This window comes from Acomys minous, assembly GCF_964271855.1.
Source record: "Acomys minous genome assembly, chromosome: 1".
Classification (NCBI taxonomy): domain Eukaryota; kingdom Metazoa; phylum Chordata; class Mammalia; order Rodentia; family Muridae; genus Acomys; species Acomys minous.
The window spans coordinates 46,958,436-46,976,961 of NC_140483.1; the positions used below are offsets into that span (position 1 = coordinate 46,958,436).

Genomic DNA, 18,526 nt, shown 5'->3' on the forward strand with positions numbered 1-18,526 from the left:
ATTTATTAAGTTATGGACCACATGAACTTGCCAAGACCTAACAATTTCTGATCAATGAAACTGATGATTTCACGTGTAGCCTGATAACACAAATGTTCCCATATTGAAGAATGTAATGGAATGCTACCCATACTTTGCATTTCACAACTAATGCATTCATCCTCCTAGCTTACAAAGAGGCCTGTCTCACACATCCTTCCCTTAGAGACAGGCTATAGGCCAGAACAATCAATGAAAAGCTTGAAAGATTACCTCCAGTGCCTTAAGGTGGGCTTGGTCCGAAGGGCAGGTCTGCCATCTGTGGCAATCATGGCTGAGGCCTGAGTTGTAAAGAAAGCTAGCTCCAGCCCTCTGTTGTGTCTCGATGCTACTTTCCTGGGGCCTCACAGGCACTGAGTTCCAAATCAGAGGCTGAAAAACTTGCTACATACAAACGATGGTCTCACAGTGTTTTCCTGGGAAATCCAACCATCATCGTGTCTAACCTGTAATATGAGGAGTTTCTTCACAGTTGGAGAGGGAATAAAACCAGCACACATGGTACAAAATGTCTGATCTGAAAGGCTAAGTTTTATTTTTTTAAAGAAGATGAAACTTGTACGTACACACACACACACACACACATGAATGCACGCACACATGCACGTTACTAGTTACCATATGTTTGAACATTTCTAGCAATGTACAATACCATTTTCATAAAATATTCTTCCTCTAAGTAACATGGAAAATTCTGCCTTTGCTATTTCTACTAATTTTATTACAAAGAAAATTAAAAACCCTCTACTTTATAGCTAGCCAAGACTCTGGATCTTCTCTTTTGTTTATTAGGTAATTTTCAGGAATGCTCACATTTGCCCAACTTAAATACAAGCATAAAGTAGGATTGTAGGATCAGCAGAGAAAATTCCACAGAAGATAAAAAAAATATAAAAATCACAGAACTCTTGGCCATGTGAGGTGGAGGAGTGAGATTTTTCATGCGGAACATGTTTTTTGTTTCTGTTATATAAAGTACATGAGGTCATGCTTTTAAAAGCTAGATGGATTTCCACTAGTCAGGTATCCCTTAGCCTCTTGACAGAAAGAAGTCTACAACACAGAGCTGCTGAAGAAAACACTCAAAAGATACCTCCTCATCTCTATCTGGGGCACAATTGCTTTCCAGGAAGGCTTGAACCCATATCACTCACATAGCCTTTGATGCAATGAACCCAGGACTAATGTTCCAAACTGACAAAAAATGAGAAAGAAGGTTAGACGTGATGGCATGCTATTGATTTCTTTCTTGGCTATCAATTACCTTAAATATGTTAAAAGATCAACGTATACTGACAAAAGTACTCAAATCTTTTCTTAAAAATTTTTTTCCTTTATTAATTTATTCTTGTTACATCTCAATGGTTATCCCATCCCTTGTATCCTCCCATTCTTCCCTCCCTCCTCTTTTCCCCTTATTCCCCTCCCCTATGACTGTTCCTGAGGGGGATTACCTCAAAATTGTAATATATTAGGGAAAAGAAGTAAAGGAGATAGGGTACAAACATTGCACTATAACTCGTAATCAGTATGTAATACCAGTTCAAAACATAGAGGAGCAAGTGTGAAATGCAAAGTCAGAGCTGTAAAAACTTCCACAAAACTCTATCCATCCAACTTAATCATGAAATATAGAAATACAAATGCAAAGTAAAATATCAATAGAGCACATAATATCTCTCTTAAAACAATAAAAATAGAAATTAAGCCCCAAAATGGCAAAGGAATCCATTTTGATCATTTCATTTCTATCCTGTGTAATAAATATGGATGTCCCCAGTCCAGGCACACCTCTGGCTTCCTGATCTATTCATGGACTCAGTTCCATCTGAGCCACATTCTCTTTCATCCTTGGCTTCTAGCTTTCATCCTTGAGAAATTACGTGTTAGCAAGACAGCTGCTCAGGCAGATGATAAACAAGCAAAAGGAAAAGATATATACTAGTTGACACCTCTTTTAAAGTGTCTGGTGCACAGTAGGTTTTATTTGTTGAATAAATAAAATTAATGGGTCCTTGGTAACTTTTTCTATTATGGGCTAGTGACCAGTTTTAAAACCTTCAAGAATGTTCTGTGCTTAGCCTTACATAGCATGCTTAATACAAGTACTAAAGGTTTCCTTTTATTTGTCTCTCTCCATGGAGATCCACCCTTGATTTCTCAATACAAAGTAGGATGCCTAGAATACAATAATAACCTAATAAATATTTTCATATTAAATATATAAAATTAATAGGAGGATTAGCCCATAAGGTCCAATGTTTTGTGGCTCTTTTTTCCTCAGCAATTCATCTGTGCCATGTGCTTTTCAGGATACAGGAGTTAAGCAGACAAATAAATATCCCTGACCTTTCTGATTCTCCATTTTATCCAATAGAAGTGCAAATATGGCCGGGCGCAGTGGCGTACGCCTTTAATCCCAGCACTTGGAGGCAGAGGCAGGCGGATCATTGTGAGTTCGAGGCCAGCCTGGTCTACAAAGCGAGTCCAGGACAGCCAAGGCTACACAGAGAAACCCTGTCTTGAAAAAAAAAAGTGCAAATATGTGTGGAGTTAAGCAGTACATTAGAAGCTCTTATGTAGAATGAAAATGAAAAATCTAATCAAAGATAAGTGGTAGACAAGATGAGGAATCACCAACAGCTATGGAACTACAGTGGTTATGATAGGATTCACTGTAAAGATGACATTTTACTAAAAACTTAAAACTAATAAAAATGGGTATCTAGGGATCTTCCAGGCAGAAGAAATAGCCAGCCTTAAATTCCCAACTACAGGGACAGTACCAGTTAAAGTAAAAATGGGCCTGTCAAGTTCAGAATCTGCCAGCAGTCCAGTATGGCTTGAGATAAGTGTGGGACCCTGAGAATTAGAGATCCTGACCAAAGAAACATCAGAGATAAATTGTGCATTGTCAGGATTCATGTACCATATACACATTATGGTTTGTGCTTTAGATAAGATAGAGAGGCTATCCAAAGTGTTGTTCATTGTCTACCAACTTAATGAAAATTAAAATACAATGACATTCACATCTGGAACTGGTTTGAAGAAGCCTCTCTTGTTTGGAGTATTAAATTTATATTTAAATATACTAGCCATTCAAAAACATACCTTTTTAATTTTGAAACTATTATTTTCCTTCTAAACTACTTCTGGCCAGATAGAAAATAGTTTTTATTGTCCTTTATATATGACTCAACAAAATTCAAACCTCATTTTTATCTACTAAAAATCACATAAATTATTGATTTAGAAGAAATTTATATTGCCTGTAGACTACATAAAGACTTTTCCATTTATTGGAAAATGAAGAAATTGAGCCTTTTAAGCATCCCAAACTTCCAATTATTAACTGAAACATTTTGTTTTATCTTCTCATTTCACAGAGAAAAGCTATTAGTAACAATTAAGTTTTCATAATATGTCAAGAAGACAGATTCTGTGCATTAAGAGATCAGTGGAGTTAACAATGCAAAAAAAAAAAGACAGGAGAAAAGAAAGGAAGAAGGCAGTAAGGAGTTCAGGGATAATACTGTAAGACTTTTAACAGAAAATACATTTTTAAAAGTAAATAAACTGGGTGATGATTCTGATTTTAAAATGCCCATTATCTCCCCTGTCCTAGGTCCTCGCTGCCTGCAGCAGTCAGGAGAACTGGCCCTTAGATCGTTAGAATGGAAGAGCTGTGCCTGCCCCTTACTGGCTGCAGACTCCAGAGAGCAAAGCCCTGCCCATCATCACCTGGTCAGCACAGTACACTTGGCCTGGTGAGCTGGCCCTGATCCTTGCAGGATGCTGCATGGGGTGAACTAGCTAGGGCTGTGCTAGAGAGCTTGCCCTCGTGGTGTGGGTGCAGGCGAACTACCTGGATGATCAATTCAGCTACCTCCCAAGCCTAGATCCAAGGCTTTGAGTTGGCCCACCCCCATCTGTGATATGCTAGATCATGAGGCTAGTCCTTCATATTCAAAGCTGCAGAATCTCCAAGACACAGGGCAACAACAGGACATCCAAGAAGAGTCCCAGTAAGGATCCAGTATTGACACAATAACAGAAGCCAGAGGCCTGGAAACAGACCAATTACTCATTAAAATGAACATTTACAAGTAAAGATGTGTAAACAAAGGAGTATACCATGTGACACACTGTGACATACTACAGCTTCCACAACAATTTTTTTTATTCTTATTTTCTTTTATTTTGGGGCTGTTGCAGGTGCAGAAGGTGGATACAAAGGGATGGAGAGCTGAGTGGGATTGGGGTGCATGATGTAAAATTGACAAAGCATCAATAAAAAGCTTTTTAATTGCCTATTGTGGACAAAGTCGTATATACTATGTATGTTGAACATACCTGTAATCACTAACACAAAGCAGAGCTAACCCAGACTTTAATTTATTAGACTCTGGTTCACTATAGTTTTCTATTTGATCACTAAGATCCATTTCAGTAGCCTCCTTTTATGTACCTGTACAATCTAGCTGAAGTAGAGACATCCACAGTCTCCTAAAACGGTGGCCAGAGAGACATAAATGCTGTTGGGTGAGAAGGAGTGCTGTGAAACACAGACTTCTGGACATGACATAGCCAATGCACAGAAACTAATCATGGTTACTTACACACTACCCAGTCACTCAAAATGGCAGGTGATGGTTGCTAAGCAAAGAAAAGTCACTCTTCTTTGGGGACGAGGCTACGGGGAGGTTGTCATGCCATACTGCATGGATGCATACCCATGTGAATATGACAAGTCCTACTTAGACTAAGAAGATTATTAGTAACAAAAACAGAGGTCGTGAAATTAGGAGGGACATAGAGTAGAGGGACTTTATATTTTGTAGTGGTGTTACATACTGATTATGAGTTATAGTGCAATGTTTATGCCCTATTTCCTCTACCTCTTTCCTTTACTATATTACAACTTTGTTATCTTTTTTTCTTGGCTTCTCTCATAAAACATTTTAGTACTTTTATCAGTGTACCTGTAAAATTGAAAGTGGCAGATGGATATGATCAATAAACATTGTATAATATATAAAATTTTCTCTATATATAAAATATTACTTAGAAGATTTGTGTATACTATATTATTTATATCCTATTGTATAACCTTGGCGGTTTAATTATAAAAACCTAGCAAAATGCCACATAATTGTGTTAAAGGACACGCACTCCAAAACTGAAAGGGTCTTGTAATTTATAATGTAACCTCTGTGCGCCAAACTGGCTTCTGCTTTCTTGGGAACCCCTAGAAGTTCCATAGTGAACAGTCAAGCCTGGACAGACTCCTCTCAGAGACTGTCATGGATGTTCCCAGAACCACTGTCACACTGTCAGTCCTTTTCCCACCCAATCCTCACTTCTCTGCTTTCCTGTGCCCAAACTCCCATTATAATTTGGTACAAACATTTCTTTTTTTTCTGATTTTTTAAAAAATTTTTATTAATTTATTTATATTACATCTCAATTGTTATCCCATCCCTTGTATCCCCCCATTCTTCCCTCCCTCCCATTCTCCCCTTACTCCCCTCCCCTATGACTGTGACTGAGGGGGACTTCCTCCCCCTGTATATGCTCATAGGGTATCAAGTCTCTTCTTGGTAGCCTGCTATCCTTCCTCTGAGTACCTCCAGGTCTCCCCATTCAGGGGACTTGGTCAGATATGAGACACCTGGTACAAACATTTCTAATCCACTTGCTCTTTGTTATAGGGAAAGAGTAATACATTTTTAATTTATTATAATTTGTTCAGATTACTTTCTGATTGTTATCCCCTCGCTTGCATCTTCCCACTCCTACCTTCCCTTCCTCTTCCACCCTATTCCCCTCCCCTAGACCTCTGACAGAAGGGGACCTCTTTACTGAACAGAATGTGAGACAAGAAGCCAGAGGATAATAGAATAGAAAAAATTCTCACATAAGCCCACTTTTGTTGATATTCCTATACACTACTTCTGATATACTAAAATATTACTGCTTCAGCTAAGAATTTTGTCAAAGCAGAACCAACAAGGGGGAAAAGTCACAATGTCACAAACAAAATATAAAAACAAACACAAATCAAACTTGCAATCTTATGAAATGAGGAAGAAAAAAATCTCAAATTAACATTACCAGATTTTCAAAAAGTAAAAAACAATTTCCTAACAGCTTATAAATTTACATCTCTTGCTCTTACATAACACCTGAGAAAAAGACTGAAAGAAAGCTGAGATTCGTTTCTTATTTTTACTCTGAATTCTCATGAAATGTATTCTACCACCCAGTGACTAGAAGACAAGACCCACCAGGGAGGAAAACAGGGATAAACAGCAGCTGTATATACACGAGCAGTTCCTGCCTTTGGATGTGAAATATGAACCCCACAAGCTGCTGAGACCTGGTTTTCCAATTTGTCACTGGTCCTGGTCTCAGCAGCTCATAACTTACAGGGATGCTGAGGCCTCTTAAGCTCTGGCTAAGCTGACTTCCAGGTATCACTTCATTCAGCCTTTCGTTGACTCTTTAAAATACTCCAACATTCCGGGTCTTTTTGTTACTCACTGGTGCTCATAACAACAAAAGTCCTGTCTAAAACTATAGGCAACTCAGTGGGACGCCACAACTGAAACTGAAGTAATTTACATCATTTTTTTTTTTTTAGATATTTGATTGTGACAGCGGTGTTTGGCCTGTGAGTTGTTTTAGATGGTTCAGAGTTACATAGCTACATTCCAATCTATGCAGTTGCTCTTTACCTCCCACTCTGTGCCTTCCCTCCTTAGCAATCAATTATGGACTCTCTATCTCTGTATTTCCTGGCTTTTATGAGTCCATCCCACACTCTCAGGCCTGGTAACCACCATCCTTCAGCACGGCCATGAGGGCATGACTGCTCTCCACTCTGGTAGTTATGTGTTAGTGTCTACATAACTGAGCACGGAGTCCGTTGTTCCAGTCTTTAGAGCATGGCTTTTTCCTGTGGCCATCCCTGTATGGTGACTCTGTCCAGACACTCAGCATCCCTGCATCCACAGCAGCCATTGCAAAGCCCAATGGCCTTCCCACACCTGACAGTGAACTCCCTGCACTCACACTTCAATTGTTGTGAGGCACCTCCCACTCTTCATTTTTTTTTCCCTCTTGTTTCTTTTATTGAAAAGGGATCTTTCATATTCTATTCTAATTACAGTGTCCCCTCCCCCAATTGCTCCAAGATCCTCCCCATCTCACATCTGAATCCACACTCTCCCTGTCTCTCCTTAGAAAAAGAGCAACTAAAGAATAATAACAAAATAGAATAAAAGGAGATAAAAAACAAACCTGCTATAATATGGCAAAATGAGCATAAGAAAATGAGCCAGTAAAACAAAGAACCATCAAAGATGCCACTAAGTTGGTTCAGTGTTGGTGAACTACTCTGGGCATGGAGCCTCCCCTTATTTAGAGTGATTTGTATCCCCAGTGAGCCTCTGTTGAAGAAACTAATTTTTCATTTGCAAGTGGGTATCAGTTGGAGGTAGCCCTGGGTTAGAGATGGAGGCATGGGTCTACTTCTCTCATCACTGGGACCCCCTCTGGCACAGATCTGTGCAGGCAGTGTGCATGCAGCCCCACTGTGAGTTCATATGTGCATGGGTCATGCTGTGTTTAAAAGGCCTTGTTTCTGCCGGGCATGGTACTGTATGCCCTTAATCCCAGCATTCAGGAGGCAGAGGCAGGTGGATCAATGTGAGTTCGAGGCCAGCCTGGTCCACAAAGCAAGTCCATGACAGCCACGGCTACACAGAGAAACTCTGTCTCGAAAAAAACCAACCCCCTCCCCCAAAAAAGGCCTTGTTTCTTTCATTTCCTCCATCTCTTCTAGCTCATATGATCTCTCTGCTTCCTCTTCCTCAGCTGTCCCTGATCCTCAGGGGAGGAATTTAGTGGATGATGGCTGAGCAAGACACTAATGTCATTAGAAGCCATTTTATGGCTACATTTCTTCAACAGAACAGTAGTATTTGGTTTTCCCCTGGGCCCCTTGCCTATCTGGTATGAGATTCTTGGCCATCGGGGCAGTGTCAGGCATGGGTTCCCTCTCGTGCAGTTGGTTTTAAATCCAACCAAATATGGCTTGGCCACGCTCACAATCTTATTCCATTATTGCACTAGTGAACCCTGTGGGCAGTTCTTCATTGTAGGCTGAAGGCTTTATAGGTGGGTTGATGCTTACCCTTCTCCTTTAGTAGCAAGCAGAGTACCTTCCAGTGCCCTGAAGATTAGTCTGTAAGAATGAAAAGGCTCTAGGCAGGCCCCAGCTGTAGACATGTAGTATGAAGTAAGTACGTTAGCAGACACAAGAGTAAGACATTATGAAAGATGCAAAGGAAAAGCCGTTACTGTATTTGCAAGCACTAAATGACATGGTTGTGGGGAGACTGGAACAATCATGCATCTTAGTAGATTTTTTTTTCTATGAAACCACATGCTATAATCAGTATAAGGCAAACAGAGCAATAGATTATTGATGCCATTGCTTCCACATGTCGTGGCAGCAAGCCACTAGACTCCTGCTATAGGAATCCTGAAAGGCTTGCATGGTCACTCACTCCCTGCTATTGAAAATGGGCCTGATGTTTTCTGAAGGAAAACAGAGGAGCAGTAGATCTGGGAAAGAGGAGAGGAAGGGAGGGGAACTAGGAGAGGAGGGAAGTAGAGGGAGAGGAGACTGAGGTCAAGATGCATTGTATGAAAGAAGAAGGAAATTTTAAAAGAAATAAAAACAAAATAAAATAAATATACTGTCTTTCGAATTGCCTCTGTTTGCTGACCTATAAGTGTCCATATGTTCTACTCACGTCATTGTGAAACATAATATTTCATCAAAACCCCAGGTTTTGTTTTTCTAGCAAATTGCTTCATTTATTTGGACACAGTGATACTCTACTGGCGTCATAACTACGTGAATTTTACTTACCAAACACGTTTAGATGGATTCAAACGTTACTCTCTCATGTTGAAAAGCTTACAAAAAATAGGGTGATAGTAAGTGAAAAATGAATCCACTGTGATGAAGGCATATCAGAAATGATATTAGCAAAAGATTTATTTGGTGCTTTAAAGAGTGACTTGGAAAATGGCAATTATTTTGAAAAACTAATTGGTAGGATGTGTTCAGGTAAGACAAGTAAGATTGTGTAAAATAATATGAGTCCGAGAACCTGAAAGTGTCGTGTTCTATTTTCTTATAAAGTGTCAGATTATAGAAACAAGATATTTGGCGTTGACTAGAAACTAATCATAGCCGGGCAAGAAAAAGAAACTAGATTCTTATCTTGCTCAGTTGCAATTGTCTGAGCTCAATCAATTTTAACATCTTGCAGACATCTGTTTTTGAAAAAAAAGAAACCCATCAACAGATTTCCTCATTTAGAAGATAAAAAACTAAGCAAGTCTAAGCGTACAGTCTTTTCATTCATAAATGACACAAAACAGACAGGGATACCTCTGCAAGCTTGTACACAGTAAATCAGCCCCACTCAATTTTGTTATCACTTGTGCATAAACTCTTTCAAGCACTGTTGGTAGCAGAATCAATCATGAAGACCCTGGAGGAGTCATCTGATACCCAGGACCACCCAGACAATGAGTGGAAATAGTGAGCTGGATGACAAAGTACCATAGAAAAAATTAGCACTTTAATAGAATGATCATACTATCCAAAGAGTATTTACCAGTGTCCTTTAAAGTTCCAGAAGCCTGTGTGTACATATAGGACCCATGCTTTCACAATTCTGAAATGTGTAACAGGTACCTACATACTGAAGACTCTCTAGCGCAATCATCTGTAGTTTCCAACGGACGCCAAACACAGCAGAAGAGGTAAAGAGTGAGTGTGGGTTATGAGCAGTGCCACCATGTGTGGCTTCATTTCCCATGCTTCCAAAGCTAATTGCCCCATCTGGGTTCCTTCTGTGCATTCCTTTCTGATGTCACTTCCCACCATGATCACTTGCTTAAACATCAGTCTACCCTACCAAACATACTAAATACTCAGGGACAGAGATTCATCCTGCTTTCTATTTTAGTACCTTACTTGCATTCCATTGTAAAAGTGCAATTAAATTTGTGTCCAACTCTTCCAGTATAGGCACAGTATTGATAGTAAGACAACTTCACGCTCAACACTGTCCTTTGTCCCATAACTCTCAATTCTTGTGTGACTTGTAAATATTACAGAGATTTAACACCAAGGTATTCAATATCAAACTGTAAATATCATTCAACAAAGCTCATAAAGTTAATTTGAATTATTTAAGCCAAACCATAAAATCAGTTCAGTAAAACTTAAAATTTTCCTGTACTGGTTTTGGTGAAATCTCTATCTCAAACACACTGATTGATTCAGTGAAGTTACTTGGTAGTTTTGTATTTATTATTAATCTTTTAAAGAAAAGCCTGAGAGTGGCAGCATATGAGCTTGAAGGAGAGCCTCTAAAGCCATGTCAAAGAGTGCAGGGACTGCATTCCTCAATCGTTTCTGATACTCCTGGACCAAATCTGCTTGGGTTTGATGTATTTGTTATGAGTTGGCAACAGAGCCTTTAAAAGAGTAGTTTCAACTGCCAGATTTGACTTGGGAACTTCAAAATATCTTCCGATTCAGGAACTAGTTTTTTAATTTGGGCTTAAGAAAGCCATTACAATTTCTTGCCAATGGTTAAGCTTAAATAATTTTGCTGTGGTAACAATATGTTATGAGTATTAAAGCAGTTTCCTTAATATATATGAAGTAAATATTTTTCTCAGAACACAACTTATTCATGTGGGGTTGAGAGGTACTATTTGCCAGAAAAAAAAAGTGTAAATTAAAATTACTTGGAGATTCATCTTACAAAGTCAGTTTGGCTACTATCAAGAAAAGGTATGATGGAAAATATATGGGGGAAAGAGGACTTCTTATTGTTTGTGGAAGAATAAACTGGTACACTCACTATTGAAGTCATATAGAAGATTAAAAAATAAAAAATAAGATAAAGATATAATAAGACACAGCTGCCCAACTCCTAGCCATGTATCCAAAGGACTCTAAGTCAAACACATAACAGAGATACTTTCACAGCCATTTATTGATGCACTACTCAAAATGGCAAGAAATGGGAGTGACCTAGATCACCAAGAACAGGTGGGTGGCTCAAAAGAACATTACACAGATGCACAATGGAACTTTCGTCAGCCACAAAGAAAATTAAAACCAATGCATGGAAAGGAAAATGACCAGAGACGAAAAGCAGAAGCAGAGCTTCTAGGAGAGAAAGGGGTCACGTGGGAGAAAGCATGGGATGAAAGGAAGTAAGGAGGATAATCCATGGGAACAGAGTGCAGCAGTTACATAATGAGACCCATTACTTTGATATTATTTTAGTAAAATTAATCAAACAAAATGCTATAAATCTAAACATATCCCACACATATCTGGTGCCATAACCTTCACGGCTGCTATTGCTTGTTCTAATGCTCATAATATCCAAAGGAACAATTCTTTCATAACCATTCTTTGGAAATTGCCAGTATATTTGGATAGCAAGTAATCATGGTTCATTAAAAGAACCCTTAAATTATGTTTCTCAAGCATAACTTGCCCACAGTTATCTACAGCAATGAGATGTTATGAATAAAAAACACATAAGATACAGTGAAGATTTTAACAGGAAAGTAAGTCTGAGCTGGACCACAGGAAGTAAACAAACAGACATCTTTACGTCATCTGTCACAGCCCTATTGGTTTTGTTTGGGTCACTGTCAAAGTGGCCAGCTCATCTCTCTACTTCTCCTTCTTGAATGAATCATGCTATCATTCAAACATCAGATGATACCAGAGCCTGAAGTAGTCATTCATAACCATAGTGCATTTTGTAATATTATAAATATTTACTGCAGGTACTATGTATCATACTGATAAAAACCAGGGCAAGAAAAATTAATATTTTCCTCCCTCTTTTAAAGTCAAGTTTACTAATTACACCAGAAATCTCTCTGATATAAGTCACCATCTATTTAGAGGCAAAGTTCAATCCGCCCAAAGTTAAATTGGCCATTCTATGAAATACTGTAATGTATACTGCATATAAACTCTTTAAGATTTTATATTACATTAATACTTCTGCTCCAATACATGATTTATCAATGAGTAATGATCATTGTAATGTATTCATCTCAATTAGATCTAGACTTTGCTTCTACAGAGACATTGCCCAAAATTCAACTATTATTTCCTAAGTAATACAAAAATGATAGATCTACCCAGGCAAACTCTGAATTTACCTTGAGATTTTCCTCCGGTACTGTTTTTAGAGATCTTTAGGTATTATGTAAGGTCTGTGTATGAATTACACTTTTCTAGATAGGTTTGCTTTAATTTTATTGTGCCTTCTTAATTATTGACACACAATTACAATTTGACATATTATTTACATTCTAATTATTGAAACAGCATTAAAAATGGAGTGCTCCTTAAGGTCATTTTATATGTTACTGGTAAAATGTTTCGTACACACCTTGGAAAATCTTAACAAGAATGCTTTCTGTCATGAAAATGGCAGGTGAGAATTGAGACAGTACAAGAAGTTAACAGCCCTGCCTACTTCTCCTTCTTATCAAACATATAAAGAGTAATCAATAAAAAATTTGATCTTATACTGTTTCCTATGGGTTACAGTGGTGGAGAATTCTTAAAATACTGTAAGGAATACTAGAAGGAATGAGAGAAAGGGAGTCATAATTAGAATGTGTTGTATAAAGAAGATATCTATTTTCAGTTTCCAAAGGAGGAAAAATATTATTGTGATCATATGATTTTATAGTCAAAGACTACACAAAGAACAGAGGGGGGTACAACACTAATGTTGGATTTCCACATGATACAGAAAACATAGCATATATAACATTGATCAGAATATACAGTTTTCAGAAAGAGAAAAACAGTCCCTCAAACCAAGGTCTGATGCTGCTCTTGCTCCAATCATGTGGTGTGTGCCCACGTGTGTGTGTGTGTGTGTGTGTGTGTGTGTGTGTGTGTGTTTGAATTTTTTTCATGTCTTCCTAATCAAATGACCTGTTCTTGTTCTGTTGAGTTTCAACCACGAGACATCACTGTGAACTTTTTTTTTTAATTCTAGATACACGTCACAACAGACCAAGAAAGGAGGAACTTCCAGTGTCTGTGGTAACATCACTTGATAAACAGACGCCCTGAACAGCAAGTACGTGTCTGCCTACGCTATATAAAGCAGCAGGCGTGGACTAACAGACACTCATTACAAGAAGACCATGAGAGCTGCAGCTATCTCCATGCCAAGACTAGACAAAATGCCAGGAGTGTTCTTCTCTGCTAGTCCAAAGGATTTGAAAGAACCTAGCCATTCAATTCTAGACGACAAAACACAAAAGAAGAGGCCAAAGACTTTGTAAGTTCCTTCAGTGTCTCTCTTATATTATCTTTGACGGCCAAGTGAGAATGAATGAATGGAAGTAAATATTGGCATTTATCTTGTATAAGGTGGGCACAATTGTCTGTTGTGACTTACAAGCGAAGATTCAGTTTTATTAGAAAATAAATCATGTTACAGGAAAAGCGGATGGGAATCTTTCTGGAGTTTTGCTCATAAAAGTGAGCTCTATTTTTAATGTAAAAAATATACTGTGTCAGCTATTTTTATACTTACCTTATTCCTCAGACATGTTTGCTTTGTGTTGTGTTCTCTTCATAAGTGAAGTGAACACTTGTAGAAAACTATGAACTGTTGTTATCTTTTGCAGTGGGATGGACATGAAAGCGTACCTGAGAGCTATGATCCCACACCTGGAATCTGGAATGAAATCATCCAAGTCCAAAGACATGTATGTACTGAAACTACTGAGATGTTATAACTGTATAAGCACTCTAGAAGTTGGTTGCTTATATTTACAAGATACAGATGCTGCATGCATCTGGGCATGGTAGCTTACTCCTGGGAGGCTGAGGCAGGGGGATTGGCAGGGCACTAGAGTGAAGCCTTGTTCTTAAAAAAATAATAAAATAAAAGCATACAAACACACTGCATGCAACGGGCTTCCTTTATTTTTGATAGCATGACAAACACTTTTATTCCACATTAAAGCCAGCTGATATTAATTACAAATATATCCACATCAATTTTCTATTCATGTTTGTATTATTCTATTTTTTGTCTTAGATTTTTTAACTGTCATGACAGATTTTTTCATAACTATGGCAATCAAGAGGGATTTTATAAATAAAATTAATTTTATAAGTCAGAAAGAATCTTAGTTATCAAAATGTAGCTGCCATTAATCTTTAATTTGTAATTTTATAAAATAGTTAATTTGTGTCATTTTTGTTAACTGCAGACTTTCTACTGAGGAAGTAATGCGGTGGTCTCAGTCTCTGGAAAAACTTCTTGACAGCCAGAGTAAGTATTCGCTAACTATCCATTGTTTTGGGGTTAGCCTGATAATTTAATGGATTGGGTGTATGATTAATGTATGTTTTCAAACAAAGGAAAAAGTATGCAAAAAGAAGTATTTCAGCATTTCTATGGTCATTGATAACTTCATCACAATGTGACTCTGTAATATAGCATTAGATTTTTTACCACTGTTCTTTACAAAAATCTGCCCAGGCAACTATATATTTTCTTGGATTCAAAAACAAACTGAAATTATGCTGGGTGGCTGGAGAGATGGCTGATTGGTTAATGGTGCTTGTTGCTCTTGTGACTGTTTCCCTGCACTCACAGGGACCAGCCGCCGCACAGCCATCCACCAGGAACTCTGATGCCCTCTTCTGGCCTCTGTGGGCACCTACACAGAGAGGGCAAAGGAGTGGAGGACACATGTATACACATAAAGATAATAAGCCTTGACAAACCAAAATAAAGATAAGTAAAATTATGCTGCAGCTTTTAAAAAGCCAAGCAAATATCACATTATATGAATTACTGTTTTTGAAAAGTACTTAAAATGTACTTTGTACTGTTGGATGTAAAGAGTAGGATTCATTTATTTAATTAGTATTCGGTCATCCACATACCTATTACCTCTCATTTGCCCACCTTATGTGGATTAAAAACAAGGAATTCCCGAAATTTGTAGACAAATGGATTGACCTAGAAATGACCATGATAAGTGGAAAATATTTTAAAGGTGAAAAGGATTCTAATGCAGACAAAGCCACTGCCTTAAAGGTGCTTGGGATACACCAAGTAAACACTTCAAGTATCCAGTATGATATATATCAATGTAGAAGCTTTGGGGGGATGGGTTCTGATGGAAGGAAGAGAAGAGTGAGGCCAGTTCCCCTGCTCTATCATGGGACTGCAACACTCTTGGGATTAGAACCTTACTCAGAAGTGCCGACGATCAGCTCGGTCTCAAGAGTGAGTTTACATCTTCTCCACAGGAAGACAATAAGAAACTTACTTGAGGTATAAGGTGTCTGAGAAATCCAGCATACATTGTTCATATATTTACAAGATTTTAGCCTAGCTGAGTAAATGGCTTAGAAGTCTCAAGCACATTGACAAACGCAATCAATGTACCAGGCCATACAGTTGACAAGCTGACCTAACACTATCTGACTACCATGGTTTGGAGGAGCAAATTATTTTCTTAATTATCAACACGGTGTTTAATATCATCATTTGTTTAACATTCCCTTACGAAAATGACTCTGCAACCTTGCTCAGATATTGGTGCCTGTAAGTAATACGTTGTTCTATAGGCAGCAGAGCTCAATTTCACTCTAAACACAGGAAAATGTACTGCACACTTAGGTGAACACACCAACCAGTATATGACTGCATTAGTTTGTCTGGTTCCAGATTCCTCTTCCACACATAACAGAGTCTCCAAAGCTGCCTAACTATATATTATGGCACGGGCTGTTTCAGCAGTAGCCATCTTGTTCCTTTGTGCATATAGGAATAGTATAACTTTGCTTACAAATTACTGACTCAATTAACTTTCTCAATCCCTCTCTTTTTAGCTGGTCAAAATGTCTTTGAGAGTTTTCTGAAGTCTGAGTTTAGTGAAGAAAATATTGAATTCTGGTTGGCTTGTGAGGACTATAAGAAAACAGAGTCACATCTTTTGCATAGCAAAGCAGAGAAGATATACAAAGTATTTGTGCATTCAGATGCTGTGAAACAAGTGAGTATTAAAGCCATTGTCATTAGCATCAGTGTCTGTAAAGTTTACTTACATATAGAAATAGCATCCAGTGTATAGGTTAAAATGAAATCTGTGGTATCATGGTTTTGCATATATATATGCATTTCTGTATTCAGAGCAATGGAACTAGTCTCTGTACTTGTAAAGATATCAGAGTACAGAGACTGAAATGATTTTGCAAAACTGCCAAACATGATGGGGTGGGGGATGGAATGTGGTGGGCCAGGCCAGATCTTTATGCTAAGGAACCCATGTGAGCTATTGTAACTCAGACAAGGATAAAATGCAGACTACTGTAATACACACAATCAAAGCAGCAAAACATATGCAGCTACTTAGCAGTGTTGATATTCTAGGAAAATCATCCAGTTCAGTAAACTAAAAATGTCTATGATGCTCTACTGTGACTACTTTCTTGGTGTATTTAAATTTTTTCATGTCTATACTTCTTTCTCCTAATTACACCATAAATAGATGCAGAAAGAAAAATCTCTTTTTGTTGCATTTCTTTGTAGCTCATTCCCCTAGTATAGGGATGGCTTAGAATAGAAATTCAAGACATATTTGAACTGGTGTAGATAAGAGTGTAAAATAAATTTCTTAAGATGATTTTGAAACACTGATGGCATAATAAATTTACCATAAGCAGTAAGTGCAATTAACTAAGAAATAATTCTTTTCAGATCAACATTGACTTTTATACTCGAGAATCTACAGCCAAGAAGATTAAAGCACCCACTCCCACATCTTTTGATGAAGCACAGAAAGTCATCTATACCCTCATGGAAAAGGATTCTTACCCAAGGTTCCTGAAATCAAATATTTACTTAAATCTTCTAAATGACCTTCAGGCTAATAGCTTAAAGTGAGTGGCTCCTGGCTAGCAGGAATTAAAGATGGTCTCAAGGACAGAAGGAATATGCCAGTCAGACTGCCTGCATGGTCAGCCTGGCCTGGTTTGGCGACTCAGCCAGCCCAGAGGAAGTACAGATGACTCAGAATGGATTATCACGGAAATTTTCCAGGTAGAGACTTGGAGAAACATCAGCAAGAAGGACATGGAGAGAGAAATGGAAGGAGCTGCAATGGTACTGTCGTGAAACACAGTGGGACTCTAGAACGCTTCTCAGAACTGGGAAGGTCAGCTGACTTCGGCAACACAGAAACATTTGTATGATCCTGATTATAATGTGTTCTCAGCTTCAAGGGCAACAGACATGTACCCTACGTGATGTTGCGTAGATTGTGCTGAACTCTTACAGTCTCATTTCTGTGGATGGTCAGTCCAAAAGTATGTAGTACAAATAGCAGCTGCAATTATTGACATGAAGAATTTTGTTGTTTATCTAATTGTATTTGGCTTGGTGTTGAAGAAGAGAATTATATATGTAACCTAAGCTATTTTCCTTAAAATTAAGAAGTTATAATGCATTTATACATTAAATTATTACCATGTCAATAATAAATGTGGGCTTTATATTAAAATATAGAGAGAAGTGTCTCCTGTTTTATTGCTATTTTGATGCTGACATTTATTTTACTCTGATTTTTTTTAATTGAATGAGGATAATGCACCAGCTAGAGTGGATGTGGGAAAGTCCATGAAGCCTCAACGCTACACAAAGAACTACAGGCAACTAAGGAATACTGAGAGTGAAAATAATATTCTTATCTAGAGAAGTGCATGTCAACTGGCTGTTCAATACCAGTGGTCAGACCTGAAATCACACATATAAGTAGCATTATACAGACTGAGCATGTTGTATTGACATAAATTTAGGACTATATATACATATGCATTTATGTGTGTAATGACAATTTATTTGTTTGTAGGTTTTCTTTTTATTTTCTATTCTTTTTTTCTTTTAAAGATTTAGTTATTTAGTGCATATGAGTGCCCTATCTGCATATATACCTGCATTCCTGAAGAGGGCACCAGATCCCATTATAGATGGTTGTAAGCCACCATCTGATTGCTGGGAACTTAACTCATGACCTCTCGAACAGACAGTGCTCTTAACTACTGAACCATCTCTCCAGTACACAAAATAAAAATTAATAAAAAAAAGAAGCCATTAATTTGAGATAGGACATAGGAAATATACCAGAGGATTTTGAGGGAGAGAACAAGGAAATATTTATTTATATTATAATCTCAAAATATAATAGAAAATTTAAAAACTGAAGCAAGGAGCTTATACTTATTATTGTCTATTCAGTATATAATGCTATCCAATTAGTACTATATTTTTTATTATGTTGGGAAAAATTCACAAGTTTTTTTCCCTGC

The 18,526-nt window shown here is 37.8% G+C and overlaps 1 protein-coding gene across 1 annotated transcript; it reads left to right on the top strand.

Moving 5' to 3' along the window:
* Positions 1-13,294: 13,294 nt before the first annotated feature.
* Positions 13,295-17,721, top strand: RGS1 (regulator of G protein signaling 1). Its single transcript, XM_084778065.1, has 5 exons — positions 13,295-13,472; positions 13,825-13,905; positions 14,416-14,477; positions 16,052-16,215; positions 16,920-17,721. Exons 1-5 carry the CDS (start codon positions 13,336-13,338, stop codon positions 17,103-17,105), a joined length of 630 nt encoding a protein of 209 aa, XP_084634191.1. The 5' UTR covers positions 13,295-13,335; the 3' UTR covers positions 17,106-17,721.
* Positions 17,722-18,526: the final 805 nt, after the last annotated feature.

What these genes read in the sequence shown, in the direction of transcription:
- RGS1 (XM_084778065.1), top strand. Translation starts at nt 13,336, where the DNA reads ATGAGAGCTGCAGCTATCTCCATGCCAAGACTAGACAAAATGCCAGGA. An exon ending in AAGAAGAGGCCAAAGACTTT is followed by an intron (nt 13,473 to 13,824) that starts GTAAGTTCCTTC and finishes TATCTTTTGCAG; the next exon opens with TGGGATGGACATGAAAGCGT. An exon ending in AAAACTTCTTGACAGCCAGA is followed by an intron (nt 14,478 to 16,051) that starts GTAAGTATTCGC and finishes CTCTCTTTTTAG; the next exon opens with CTGGTCAAAATGTCTTTGAG.